The following is a 15,184-nucleotide window of genomic DNA, read 5'->3' on the forward strand; positions in this document are numbered from 1 at the left end:
GGGGGGGGGTCTGACCACGAAAACTGAGACTATTATGGCCAATTTTAATATTGATATCTAAGATTTTTTCAAAATCTAACAAAGATATGTCAGCAAATATCACCTTAATATTAACAACTTTTTTATAAGAATGTCTTAAATTGCATTATTAGAGAATTTTGCCCAGTATATTTACTGAGCGGGACATTTTACAGTATAAAAATAAGCTTGTCAGTGCTCTCTGGTGAATGAGCTATGCAACAGCATGGCTGTTTCAGAATGACCTCAAACTTCTTTGGTATTTTCTGTTCTGCACTTTCTTGTTACTTATCAACTAGGAATGGGTGATATATTGAGTATACTCGATGTATTGAGGCTTGTCCTACTTGGGATGTAGTAAATGACTATATCCCAAACATCACGTGCAAATAGTCACATATTTTGTAAGGCGCCAGGATGAGACTCACTTTGGCGTTTCGCTTCTCTGGCTCTCTCCCTCTCACAGACACAAAAAGAAAAAATCTCGCATACATATGTCACACACACTCTCCCGCCCATCCAGACCACTGGGTGAGTGTGTGTGATGTATGTATGTGAGATTTTTTCTTTTTGTGTCAAGGTGAGGTGTGTGTTTTTGTACCCGTACTTGTTTAACTTTCCGCTGAGAGGTAACAGCTAACAGTTAACAGCTAACAGCTAACAGCTAACTGCTGTTGTTGTCGACGTTCTGTTGACCGGAAGCTTCAAGTTCACAGCAATTACACTTCCACGCCAGTGGTTCCACTTTAATTCATTTCATTTTAACAGTACTTTATTTAACTTTATTACAACAGTACATTAAAAAGGTATAATATGTAATTATTCCACATTCCTCTAGACCTATGTTATATATTTTGTTGAGTTGTGTACTTGCATTATCCCAAATGTTTCCAACAATTTTCAAACCCAGAGAAATCTGTAATTTAATCAAAATAACGGACCTTTTCATTTGGTCGCATGTCAATGGCGTCATACCTCCTCTACCAAAGAGTAAACACACACAAGATACACATGGCAGCGTTGTGTTTGTCCGCTACAATGGCGTTTACCAAAGAGTAACTTATACACATACAAGATAATACATAGGCATTGTGGTTGTTCCACAGCAACTGTTATAAATTGACTTTTATTCAGTTTTAAGCCACATTTTCATGATAAATTTAGGTCGCTTTTAACTATGTCTTTTAACCGGAAGAAGGATTTTAGTATTGGACGTCTGGATCTTAAGTTATCAGAGAAATAAACTGTGCTAACGTTAGCAGCAGCTAGGCTAACAGCCCCTCCAGGAAGTCCGGTGGTCACCAAACATTTTTAGGTGAAACAGCTTTAATTAGTATTTTTAACGATTTTAATCTGCGTGTACGTTTGTTTTTGGAGAGGAAGAGACCTCTGCGGATAATTCGGCTCCCGAGAGAAACCGACCGAACGTTATAAGAGAGGTAAACTGAACAAGTGTTAGCAACAACTCGGCTAACAGCCCGTACCGGACGTCCGGTCGTCGCCGTACATCATCGGAGGAACACTGATTTTTTTAGGTAAAACAGCTTTAATTAGTATTTTGACGATTTTAATCTCCGTGTACGTTTGTTTTTGGAGAGGAAGAGACCTCTGCGGATAATTCGGCTCCCGGGAGAATCCAGCCGAAGGTCTGGATCTAAAGTTATACGGGAAATAAACCGAACAAGTGTTAGCAACAGCTCGGCTAACAGCCCGTACTGGACGTCCGGTGGTCGCCATACATCGTCGGAGAAAAACTGATTTTTTAGGTGAAACAGCTTTATTCAGTGTTTTTACCTGTAATCCTCAGGTCTGTTTTTTCTGGAGAGGGGGAGACGACCTCTGCGGGTAATTCGGCTCCCGGTAAAAACATCCCGAATGAGTAACACTGGAGTAATCCTATCCCGGTGAAGCTGGTTATTTAACAATGAAGACAACAACTCCCATGATCCCTTGCTACTTCACACCGTCATCACACTCCGTCTTTTGTTATTGTTTTGATTGAGCGACCTCTAGCGGCTGAAATTACATATTGTGCGTTTAACTTGATTATAACAGTACTTCATTTAACTCTATTATAACAGTAGAGGAGACCAAGGACAGTTGTAACACTTTTTGCAATTTTCCCGATAAATCAAAAACCATGTACACTGGTACAGTCCATTTGCTATATTGTAAACTTCAATGAGTCAGCTAGTGAAACAATGTATTTAAATGGTTTTATGAAATATGTACAGGTTGCTAAACTGATTTAAATACAGTCACTCCACTGTTACAACTGTCCCAGTCTACACACATGCCAGGGACAGTTGCAACATGTCTAAATTATATATAATTAATCAATCAAATACTCAGAATGAAAAAGATTATTTAACATTCATGTTATTGTGACTATACATTTATTTTTTTAAATAATGAATACCTTTTTTCACACAACATGACAAAAAAGAGGGGAAGCCATCAAATTATAATGCAAGAAAATTATTGAATGGGTAGTACACACATCCTCAAAAAAGTTTCAACATGAAATCAAAATGGATTAGTTTGAGGACAACATTCAGTACAGGGTCACATGGCAAATGCCTTATGATTTGGCCACTGTCCTGACTGATTTGCCCCGTTTTATGGCATCTGAAGCCCTCTCCAACAAAGGAAATAGGACTCTCCTTTCTGTCTTCCTCTTTCTGATATTTAGCATGCTGTAAGCAAACACGTGTTTCCACTGACTATTAGCATGCAACTGATTATCATTAACTTAGCATGTAATTTTATGACATTTTACAATTAATTTGCTATCTATCCATCCAAGCCCATCTACCCATCCATCCATCCAGTTAGTTTATGTAGGCCTTATATAAATGAAACTTGGTTTAGGGACGGTGTAACGGTTTAGGCGGTGTAACGCCTTGTTACAACTGTCCCAGTATCACCAGCCATGCGTTCACCTCATGTGAACTAGCTTGACTGCTAGTTTGACATATGTTAGCCATTTCTATTTTTAGCTTAGAAAACAGTGATTCTAATAATACTTGTTTGGATTCCTAGACTTTTGAACTCAGGACAGTATCCAAAAAATACATCTGCTAAAAAAGTCAAATTTTTACCTCAAAAAAACACTTTTACTAGTAACTTTCTCTGGGAGTTTCAAACGTGGCTCCTTTTTTTGTAAGCAAGAAGACAATCTAACTGAGCATGTGTAGAGAGAGTGTAATCACTGTAGCTTGTTTCTGATTGGAGGAATTCAAGGTGTTACAACTGTCCCATGTTACAACTGTCCCTGATCTCCCCTACTTTAACTTTATATAACAGTACTTTATTTAAATTTATTATAACAGTACTTTAACTTTATTATAACAGTAGTTTATTTAGTAGTTTAGTATTTTAGTAGTTTACAGTAATTTAGAGGAAATTTCAAAATAATGATTGTGTATCATGATAAAGCCTAAAAATATTGTTATTATGTTATTATATTATTATATTATTATATTATTTATAGGCCATATCACCCAGTCCTATTATCAACATATACATCAATACCAATACCTCTATAAAAGGCTAGATAGAGTTTGTTAGCTTGTCCAGGGGCTGCAGGTGAAGCTAATGTTGTCTTATCTACATGTTGTGTCTTCTTAGCTAGCAAGTCACTACCCTACATGAAGGAATTTCCTGGTTTTGTTACTGTGACTTCACTGAGGATGGGAATTCTGGAGTTGTGCATGCAGTCACCAGAGCAATACATTTTGCTGTTGACAGCGAATGCCTCCAAACCCCTGGCTTGTTGCTGAACCAATGTCTCGTTTTCTTTTTCTACATTTTTTTTAATGCAGAAGACGTGACATGTTGTTTGAGGCACTTTTGATGAAGCAGGAAAAAACAGAAAGTAATATGACAGCATAAATAATTCATTCAGTTTTTTTTTTTTTAGAAAATTGCCCAACAAAAACATGATGTGAACATGTCACAGCTTGAAATCTGAAAAGAGCACACCACCAGACCAAGGAAATAGCTTTTCTGGGTCTAGTGGCATACTTTCTCTCTCTCTCTGCCTTTTTCCTCCTAGTCTCTGGCTGCTCTCTGCAGTTCCTCCACCTCCGTCATCATCTCTACACACAATGGCAATTGCAAACTGCATTCCTCGAAGCCATACCTCATAGCTTGTTGCCATCACAGACAATGCTGTTTTCAGAGGAGGGTGAGAGGAAAAGCTTGGTGATTTCATCCGGTTGTTGTTTGTGAATATGAGGGAAAGAGGAAGCTGCAGTGCTGTTGAGGGAATCAAGGTGGGAATGCTATGCAGGGTCGATGAGACGGGAAAAGGCAGAGCTGGTACTGTCGATGAGCTGTGTGTTTGAACAGATGTCCCTGCACCGAGGCTGGAGGATGACAGGAAGAGGCTGGCACCAGGAAGGCCCGGCCAACAGGAAACAGACAAATAATGTAGCTCTCACTTTGTCACTTTTTTCTTTTCACTCTCTCCCTTGCCGCTCCCCACCCCTCATATCTCTGTTCCTTCTGTTCTGTGCACTACTGCCAATAAACACGCTTTGCCTTCTTTTGACTCATTTCCCCACCATCTTATTTCTGGTTAGAAAACAAAGAGTCTGAAATATCAAAGAGAGGGTATATTAGGTCAAATCCAGGACAAGAAAAAGCTAGAGGGAATCACCTGCGGTCAAAGAAAAACGAGCTCTAAATCTTGCAGCACGTCTAGAAAAACACCCGGACAATAAAAGGCAATCAGGCGTTGATTCTAATCCCACATCTGCTTGTGATAATCCACGCAGCTAGTCAAGCGTGCACCCTAACCCCCGCCCCCCTACCCCCATCTCATCTACACCCAATCACCCCCTCTTTTGTCCACTGTACCCAAAACATTCCTTCACTTCTCAATTTAATGCATGAAGTCAGGCCCATGCATTCAACTTTTCATATAGTGAAGAAGTGTTTCTTATTGTCCACTAACGCAGGCATGGATGGCAAGAGATGACTCTAAATAATGAAACATTGTTAACTTAATATTGATTCATGACTTCTCTGTTATTATTTTTATTTTATCCTTAATTGTGACAAACCCAATAAGGTCGGTTTCAATATTTTTGTTGAGACCATGATGGACACTGAATGATTATCCCCATCCCTGAGGTATTTTGGTTCAGTTTCAGCTATAAACTTAGCTATGAGCCATCAGTGGTTGGTTAGCAACACAAGAAGAGAACCAGGTTGAGCTCCACCATGCAGCAAGTGCAAGTGAAGAGACTGTGGGGGGTCAAGCTCACCGGGGTTTGGCTTAGTACTACTACTGTACTGAGCCATAATATTCAAAATGACTGTTTTAACATCTTTTCACTTTCTGATACATCTTCACCAACATGCATGTGTTACCATGGTTACCAAATGATCCTGCATAATGATATAGATTATGTTTGAATCACTAAGGCGATCCCTTCGTTTGAGATTCCCATCAGCAGATGGATCAGAAAGTAGTTTTTCTTTTGAATTCATACTAAAGTCTCATATCATATGACTCATATCTACTATCTGTTTCACTGGAAGCACATCACAGTCAGCTTGTTACGGAATGAAACACACCTTTTCAGGCGGTCTCACTCCGGATGTTTGGTCTCACAAAATTCGAAGGAAAGTATTCGAACCATCCATCTTCTCTTTTGAGGCACAGTTTATACTTTAGGAGAGCGAGGTTGGTGTGACACCACTAATGCAATAGCTTCCTCCATTCTGGACTCTCTGGCTCCCCTCCCTGAAAGGACAGCACTGAAAAGATGCTTTGCTGTCGGTCAGTGGTGCAAATTTGCATGTTAAAGTCCACGCACATTAATTAAAACTCTTTTCAAAAGATGTGTGTGGGTTTACTTCGCCATGAAGTACACACATTGAAAAATGACAACAGTGCATTGATTTCCAATTACATTTTACTTAATGCACCTTCAATAGAAAACCAGCATCTGTGAGCCTGATCCATCAATCAAACCTTATTATTCACACCTGGGAACACTGCAGCTGTGAGCTCAGATACAGTCAGCAGTGGGCTTTACGCCGCCATGTGAACACGCACTGTGAAACCTTTTTATGGGACTTTGCAGATTCCCAGTGTATCAGGGCTTTTCTCTTCATTCAAAATTAAAATAAGATAAAGAAGCAGATGATGCAAGAGCTCCAAAGTAATAATCAGTGGGAGTGGGTACAAACTGTAGCCGGCAAGGGGACACATTAATTAGGATATGTGCTGACACAGTCATCAGGGAGAATTTACTGCATGAACATTCTCTCTGTGTTGCCTCTTACTGTGAGGTTTTTAAAGCTGGTCTCATATTCAGTAACACGTCAAATTATGTTGACTTCATTATGTCTTATACTGGAAAAATTACACAAACACACACAGACTAATGCACACATACCTGCTTCCACATACAGTGCACAACACATGCATTTTTTTTTTCTCAGATGTGCACTGATCCACAGGTGTGTGATAAGGCTTGGCAGGTAGCAGAGAGTGAGGGTAGAGTGAGGTCAGAAGCCCGTGTGTGTGTGTGTGTGTGTGTGTGTGTGTGTGTGTGTGTGTGTCTCTAATTGGGAGTGCAGGGTGGAAAGCCTCGATGGAAACATCTGTCTATCCTCCTTCACTCCACTGTCTTTTCATGCCGCTAACTTCTATCCCTTCAAATCCCTCTGTAGGGTCGGACATGTACAGCTCATGTCGACACGGATCATTTGAGGGAGGTGGTATGAAGATGGGAAACCTGACGAAGGTTAGAATAGGCAGTTTTTTGTAATACTGTAAATGCACACAGACACATTCAGGAGCACACACACATAAATACTAAATGATAAAGCAGAGTTATGTCAAATAAACATTTAGACACATAATAGACAGATGCCTGCACCAACACTGAAAACTGAAACACTCAAACAGCAATTTTTCACTATTTTATGATATTTTAAACATAAAACGATTAATCGAAAAAGTAATCAGCAGATTAAGTGATACCTGTATATGAACAATGACAAATAGTGCACTTGGGTGCATTGCACCAGAGTCAGAAATTGTCTAAAATAAAATTAGAATTTTTAAGATGTCATTGTATCAAACCCTAGATAGGTTTCCATCCATCCTTTTTAAAGAGCATTTTCAATTTGCACATAAAAAACAGATGAGTGGGAGCGCCCCAGTAGCCAAATGGTTACTGCACATGCCACATATCTGCAAAGTCCCTGATTCAAGTCTGGTAAAGGACCTTTGAGCATGCCATACACATCTCTCTCTTTCATTCAGCATCTTTGCCAATAACTTTCCAATAAAGGCAAAAAAAAAAAAAAAAAGCATAAGTGGAAACCCTGGTAATTTGGAAAAAATCGAAATATCGCAAAAAAAACACTTACTCTTGGATGATGTGGAAAAGCAAAATGTGACAAAGTGCAACGAAAACAGATTTATCAAAAAAATGATGAAGTACAGGAAGCATGTGACTTAAATGTCCCTGAAGCTTCCACTCCACTAGGCTGCTTTATCAATACGTGTCTGTATAACTGACACAGAGCTGTTATCAAAACACTTCCAAAAGTGAGAAGCTGTGATGTTAACTGTTCTCTCCGTCACCAGGATTTGTGTCACATTCTCCATTGCGTCAGATTTGACTGATTGTCTACACAAAATGTTAATTGGTGTGTTTCAGACCCAAAGTCTAGTGCAGGGGCATATATTTTAACTTCATGGTTGAAATATTATCTTGAAATATTCCCATATTTATGACTTTGTCTTTCTAGTATACAGTACATTGCCAATTATTCTCTTCTCTCTTCCTGTCCAAACAATATGTGCATCACTTGAGCATATCATTTAGCTGCAAAACTTTCCAAACTGTCATTTTTTTCATTTTGTGTAGAGTTTTTCATGACCACACCGACACAGAGCCTGAACTGTTCTGTTTTAGTCTGGAAAAAAGGTGAATCTTTACAAACACAAAATAGCAATAATAAAGCAGTCAGTTATACAATGTAACAGCAGAACTCTCTAATCCTGCTCAGTCACATTTTTAATATTCATATTGGATTAGTCACAGATTTGACTTGACCTTGGTTTTACCTAAACATGGCACATTTGAACTGTTTACATAGTGTATATTTATTATTAACAGCCCTTTCCTTTGTATATGTGTATTGCTGTAACTGCTGCTAATGATACGGAGCACTATAAGGAGCTTAACTGTGCTTTTGTAGGCGAAATTTTGCCTTAATTCAGTGATTTCAAACTTGAAATTTATGTCCTTGATAGTATCAATTCTTTTATTTATTTGCAAAAAATCTTCATTTAATGTTTCAAAATAAAAAAAGTACAAATTCCATGTGGGTGTGTATCAGTTCTTGAGCTATGAACACACTGTCCAAAACGTTCAAACTCAAATTCCCTGTTCACCAGAATAGCAAGCGATCAATAGTGAACACAGCAAGTTTTGAAGTCCCAGCCCCCTGACTAGATGGAACAAATATTCCTGCTTCCCCGAAGAGTTCAAACCCAACAGGGAACAGAGTAACAAAATAAAAACCCGGCCCAAAAACATATCAATGTGTTTTTCTCTCTCACTATTCTCGTACACACAGACGTGATCCAAATAAAGATCTCTTTGCTGAGTTGATCATGGAGAACACCAGGTCCACAGCAGCCTGTTGTCAGGGATTAAGTGGCTGCTATATTTGCCAGAGAAAATCCTGCGCTCAGTATTGCTTCATATAAGGAGGTGACATTCACCCCGGCTCATACGCATGTACAGAGGCTGCGGCAGGCTCTCCACACAGCCCAGTAGCCCTTCGACCTGTGCAAACAATTTGATTTGGACAGGTCAGACCAAATTAAGCATCAGAGCTGATAGCAGCCGCAGTGGAAAGTCAGAGGCCAGGTGTGCAAGTGTGTGAGCCCTGACATTGTTTCTCTAATTGGGTCCATGTTCATTTGATTCACCAGTGAATGTGATGATTCACCGCAACTGTGAGCCAGGTGCTAAAAGCAAAAAATCTACACTCAGCCTCCAGTTCAGCATCAGTGAGGTGTTTCTAATATCTTGTATTCAGTAAATAAGGTAAATGTGGTGTCTGGATCTATCCATCCCTCCATCCATCCCTGCTTCCATCCATCCATTCATCCTTTCATCCATCCATTTGCAGTACCTGTGCAGTGCGAAGCGTGAGAAAGATGAGGACAGCCCTCCACAGGATGAATGACATCATCTTCATCTGGATTATTGCCCAGGTCAGGGTCTCTTTACAGCTGGGTGAGCCCCAACCTGTGTACAGGAAGTGTGCACATCAAATTAAAATACATCTGCAGCAGCACAGTGGTTCACTGTGATACCACAGTACAGTGAGCAGTAATGAAACACATAGTTATCAAGGCTGGATTAACCCACTAGTTGGCCCCTATTGGCCCTGCACCCCCCCCCCCCCCCCCCCTCTGTTTCTGCCACACTCTGTGCACTGTGTTTGTATATGGTAGTGATTAGTTTGCGGTACATTTAATATTATATTAACTATTTATTAAAATGTATCATGTAAGCCTAATATAAAATAAAATAACAACGTCTTTAAAGGGCCACTCCACCAATTTTACATAAGAAGCTCAGTTTACTCGACATGCAGAGTACAAGTCAGCCTGTGTAAACAGTTATATAATGTCTTCTGTAGCTCCCACAGCTACAGAAGACTGAGGAAAATAACCTCGATGATGTCACAGTGATGTCATGAATGTTATCTTAACATTGGCTTGGAAGCTATAAATTTATAACACAAACTCTGTTACAAACTGGGGTTGTGGAGTTTGAAAGATGTTGGCATTCACCGGGCACGGAGGGTCTAATGAAAGATGCTAATGCTTTATGAGTTGCATTATGGGAAATGTAGGATCCAGAGCTCGCCCCATACTAAACACTAAAGATGTCAGTCTCTGCCGCATCAATTTTGACCATACCTTTTTAAAATATGTCTCACGCAAGTTTGCCCAATTTTATGCAATATCACTCCCTGAAACCCTTATAAAACTGGATTTTATCTCAGGGGCCCTCGACAATGTGGGGCCTCAAGATTACATAATAATGCAGGTGTTAGTTTAAGGTCTTTATCATTTCTGTGTATAATGAACTTTAGCAGTGCACACAGTATTAACAAACTCAAACTATGCAATTAATGAAATCACCACAATCTAATTACTGTACCACACAGTGAACCAGGAGCCTTTGAGGGCCCCTGGTGGTCTGGGGCTCTGGGGCGGCTGCCCACTTTGCCTGCTTAGTAATCCTGCCTTACAAGTTATTTACAATATGTCAGTGAAAAGCTAAACATTTTATTGATTTTCTAATATTGTCTTTTTACTTCTGTTGCAAGACAACAGACAAAATATCAACATACATGACTAGATATTCAAAACATGATAATCAATGAATCATTTATTAATAGGAAAACAAATAGATGTCTACAGCTGTAGATATAAAGATGAGATTGCTTTTAGACTGTTTTTCAGGCAAAATCAGCTCTTTCAAAACATCAGCTTGGAGAATTTCCGCTTGTGGCATTTTTCATTATTTTTGACATTTTATAGATTCGATTATTAATGATTAATTTTTAATAATTCATTTATTCAATAATGAAAATAAATGATAGTTATTGATGAAGTCAATTCTAGCCGCCAAAGTCACACAGCAGCCCCTTGAGAACATTAGAGGAGTAGTGCGTTACAGGAGGGGGGTCTTGTTGGTGTTGAAAGGGAAATTCACCTGCAGGAACACTGTACAGAGCCACAGCGACGGCACGGGGCTGATTTGGCTTCATGTATTTTTTTTTTTTTTCTTAGCAGTACCATGACGCGTGTGCACAGATCACAGCAAGTTTGTAAGTTTCTAAACGTAAAGCGAAATCTTCCAGGACTCTGGCTGTGTTCACGGCATCATGCGCATCAGCAGCATCAAGACCTGACAAGAGTGAATTTGGCAAATAACTAACGGCAGCAGCTGCAGGTAAACGGTGCTGCTGCTGCCAGCCTGATGTGTGAGAGTGTGTGTGTGTTTGGGGAGATATAAACACCTTACCTTCTGCGCTCCCTATGCGCTCATGTGGAGATGCAACATCAGTTTATTCTCCAAAAAACAGTCCGATTGTCCTCAAAGCCCCGATCCCCGCCGTCCACACCGCGAGACAAACACAGAAACGTCCAAAAAGTGAGAAACCGACGAGCTGTCAGAGAGATCAACGCGCCGGTACTTTACGTCTCCAGCTCCGAGCGGCGCACAGACCGTCTGCCAGCCTGACACACAACTTGGGACCACAGTCAAGTTAGACACTGCTATACAACTTCCGCCCATTACTATCAACGTAAAACAGATACAGAAAAACGCGCTGAAATAACTGAAGTACAACTGTTATGTCTGATTTAGTTAGTGTTTGTCTCATCATTTATTCGCGTATTATTTTATTTAAATCTCTTTTATGTTTGTATTGTTTTATATTTATTTGTTAATTTGTGCCCTAGTTAGACTATCCACTTGCTTATTTACTTTAGTAATCCATCAGTCATACTCTAACCAGAGGCTAACACTGGTAAAAGCTCAGTCAACATGTCCATGTGTGTCCCCATATGGCTTAAATGTGGACTACATGGGTATAAAGTGTGTGTGTGTGTGTGTGTGTGTGTGTGTGTGTGTGTGTGTGTGTGTGTGTGTGTGTGTGTGTGTGTGCAACCCTGTCTCCTAGAAATTACATTCATAGTATCCTATGTATCATGGGTCCCATGTAGCAAACTCACATTCCCATATAGCTGAAAAGCGAACTATCAGTGTGCGTGGGTAAGTAACAACAACACAACAATGCTACTAGAATAGAGGGCTATAGGAAAGTGGCAAATGCCTAATTGACTGCATGATATCAAATCAGATTTTATGTTATTTTTATGTTTTCTGTCTTACATAATATGTGTTTTAAATCTGTTTTTTTAAAAAAAAAAAAAAAAAAAAAAGATTTAAATATAGGTAAGTAGGTTGTGACCTGTTATCAGCCTCTTCATGGGGCCTTTTGGTCAGTATGGGCCCTGCCCTCATATAACTGTTGCACAGATCCTAAAAGGTTATTTGAGGATAAAATGCTGTCAAAAATCCATCAAGCCTCTGCTTTTACCAACTTAATTAATCAAAGTGTAATTTATTCAGTGTAATATTATGTTTGGCTATGAGACAGTAAACATACAGCAGGAGGTTTCATTGTGTCATTTGAAATGTCAAACTGTAATTATATGTGTGCTTTATGAGCTTTTCAGCTTTGCAGGAAGAATCATTTCACATTCTAGCAAAGGACTGTAAATTCAAATTAGGCTAACTCTGGAACATACCTTTTAGTAAATGTTAATATGTAAAGCATACAACCATTTGTCATCATTGACTAACATTCATGTGGAAACCAGTCTCCCTGATTTTTAAATATATTTTTTATGTGTAGCTCTATAGATTACTGTGTGAATTCCTCACTCACTTTGTGTTGTTCTTTCCAAGGTGATAAGCATATGCTTTAATTCTGAAGGGTAGATCAGTGGGTTTCCGGCACCGCCCTGGTTGTCTCTAGCAGCTTGATGCAGCGCTGCGTAGGCGAGCCTGATGACCAACCCCTCTGTCCCATGCAGTGTGGAGGAGCAGAGAGCATACGGAGCAGCAGTCATTTCCATCATATCAATGTAGTTAGTGTGTGTAACATACGTGCTCTCCGGAGATTCTATGTGATGCTCAGTTTATATGTTCACCTCATATGTCTCCTACATACAATTTCTCTGTTATTAAATATTCATAATATTATATTTATACTATATTTACAGTGGAATATATAAGAACACTGTGATCACACTACTGTCTCAGGGGTCTATGAGAGCCCCAAGCCAGGACCCCCGAAAGCTTCAGCTGTACTGTGTGATATTTGATTTGTGGTAATGTGCTTAATTGTAACTTTGGAAATATGGGAATATGGACAACTAAAGCACAGTATCAACTGATGTTACCAGCCTTAAGGTGGGTCCTCCTTAATTAAAACACAGTAAACCATCATATTCCAACAATAACGTACAGTTTGAACAGGGAAACCCAGGAGCCAATCTCTGCCTCACATACCTGCATTTAGGTACAATTTTGGACCAATTTTATGCAACTTTATACTTCTATATCTCTACATTTCAGTTGAAAATATTGTACTTTTTACTTTCTTTCACATCTATCAAGACGGCTAGTGATAATGTTACAGATGAAGAGTTTACATTATGATCAATGTGATACTAGTTATAAATTATGCTTATAACATTATAGATTATAGAATTGTATAAGAACTACTTACAACTCCCACTCAAACAGTTACAACATTAAAAACTCTACTTACTTATCAGAGCATCATTATCCAACTTTATATAACATTGACTATAACCATTGTGCCAACATAATGACTACTTATATTCAATACTTTTAACACATGATTTTTCCTGATAGCTTCTGCACTTTTACTGCAGTAAAAAATTGGAGTATTTTGCAGTGTAGTATAAATGCTCTGAATACTTCTTCCACCACTTTTATTTCCAGAGCATCATTTTGCTAAAAAATACTAAAAAATTGTCACCATCTATATCATCATCTCACCAGCAAACTTTCTATGCAAGCCCATTTTGAAGAAACTTACAAGAGAGGTGTACGTGGATGTTTTAAGATGAAACGCTGACACAGCTGAGGGTTGAAGTCATAGTGAAATGATGTGGTCTGACTGGGTCAGTTTCACATCCAGTAGCCTGGTTTCTGTCAGCGTCCATCATTCACCTGAGTGCAATACACACACTGTGATTATTCCCATAGTTCAGCCAAACAGAGCTCCCTGCCATCAAGCAGGGGGGATCAAAGGGTGTGTGTGTAGGCTTACCTCCCACACACACACACACATATACACACCCCAGCACACACACTACCCCGAGGCTTTTATTATGAGGTGAAGAATAGAAGCTGGCAGTGTATGAAGGGACTGGGTTTGACTTTGACTAATGAGTACATCATAAAGCTTCAGTCAGCCAGCGACCTCAGAGACCTCCGCTGTGCACGACTCAGCTCTGTGGAGACATACTGTACATCTGCAGGGCTGGATGAATGACTGAAGGTTGCTTTTGAACTCATATACGCTGTATTTCAACTGACTGCATTATTATAGAATTACACAGTAGTGTAGAAACGGTATATTTAGTCAGTCAGAAGTTGACAGCAATGCATAGGCAGCCAGACAATATATAATACAGCACATGTATGGCTGATGCCGCTCAGTCTTTCAAAATGAAATTAAATAAATAACATTTTTTTAAAAAGACCACTAGGCTGTGAGATGGAGGTATGGCGCCCTCTTTCATCCGGACATATTCAACAACATTCAGAGAGAAATTCAGTCACGTATTCTCTAATGGAAATGATCACCTTTATGTTTACAACTTCTCACATTTAACTATTTTTATTTAAAATATATGTCACAATATGAGATGTTATATGAGCTGACGGGGATCCCCTTTTTTATTAAATACATTCGGTTTTTAAAGATAGTATAGCATACTGCCGCATGTGGTCATAGGTATAATAAACACACATTTTAAACAAAAAAATATTTTTAAAAACTCACAGAAACAAACTTTTCCTTTAAATGAAGTCTTGTGATAAGTGACATCACCTACCGGCTTGTGGCCAGTCATCTCTATCAGCTGATGTCCTGCAGGAATTTCACTTTCAAGTCAAGTTAAACCCAAATTGACGGAAGTTGTACGGTTTTGCTATCAAACTAAAGTAGTCAGAGTGTGCTATAAAGGAAAACGCCTGTTCATTAGTATTACAGTGGTACTTATGTTAGTTTAAGTAAGTTTTCCAAATAAATTCAATGATCAATACTAATCTCAGCTCTCATAGGCGGTTGCATCTGTAGCTAAATCAGCTAAAGATGATGTTCTGAGTTGTGGAATATGTGCCATCATATTGCTGCTTCTTTTCTATCATTGGCATATGCATGCTCTTGCATATTCAGTAGGCTAACTTTATTTTTAAGTTGCCTGTTTGCTTTTTGTTTCTTTGTTGATTTCATTCTATTTATCATCATTGAATTTCTCATTTTTATTGTTTGA

At 39.1% G+C, this 15,184-nt stretch overlaps 1 protein-coding gene across 4 annotated transcripts in view; it reads right to left on the reverse strand.

The window, feature by feature from the left end:
• Window positions 1-11,328, reverse strand: part of adamtsl3 (ADAMTS-like 3) — a 297,355-nt gene extending 286,027 nt beyond the window's left edge. For 3 of the 4 annotated variants that reach the window (XM_044349913.1, XM_044350063.1, XM_044350137.1), the window contains exons 1-2: window positions 11,106-11,328; window positions 9,196-9,311 (exon numbers count right to left, since the gene is read on the reverse strand). In XM_044349913.1, coding sequence (XP_044205848.1) covers window positions 9,196-9,261 — 66 coding nt within the window. In that variant the 5' untranslated portion in view covers window positions 9,262-9,311; window positions 11,106-11,328. Of the gene's footprint in view, window positions 1-1,812; window positions 1,909-9,195; window positions 9,312-11,105 lie in introns of those variants that run through there. The other variant, XM_044349979.1, reaches the window with a different exon arrangement.
• Window positions 11,329-15,184: the final 3,856 nt, after the last annotated feature.

Source organism: Thunnus albacares, chromosome 1 (assembly GCF_914725855.1).
Source record: "Thunnus albacares chromosome 1, fThuAlb1.1, whole genome shotgun sequence".
Classification (NCBI taxonomy): Eukaryota; Metazoa; Chordata; class Actinopteri; order Scombriformes; family Scombridae; genus Thunnus; species Thunnus albacares.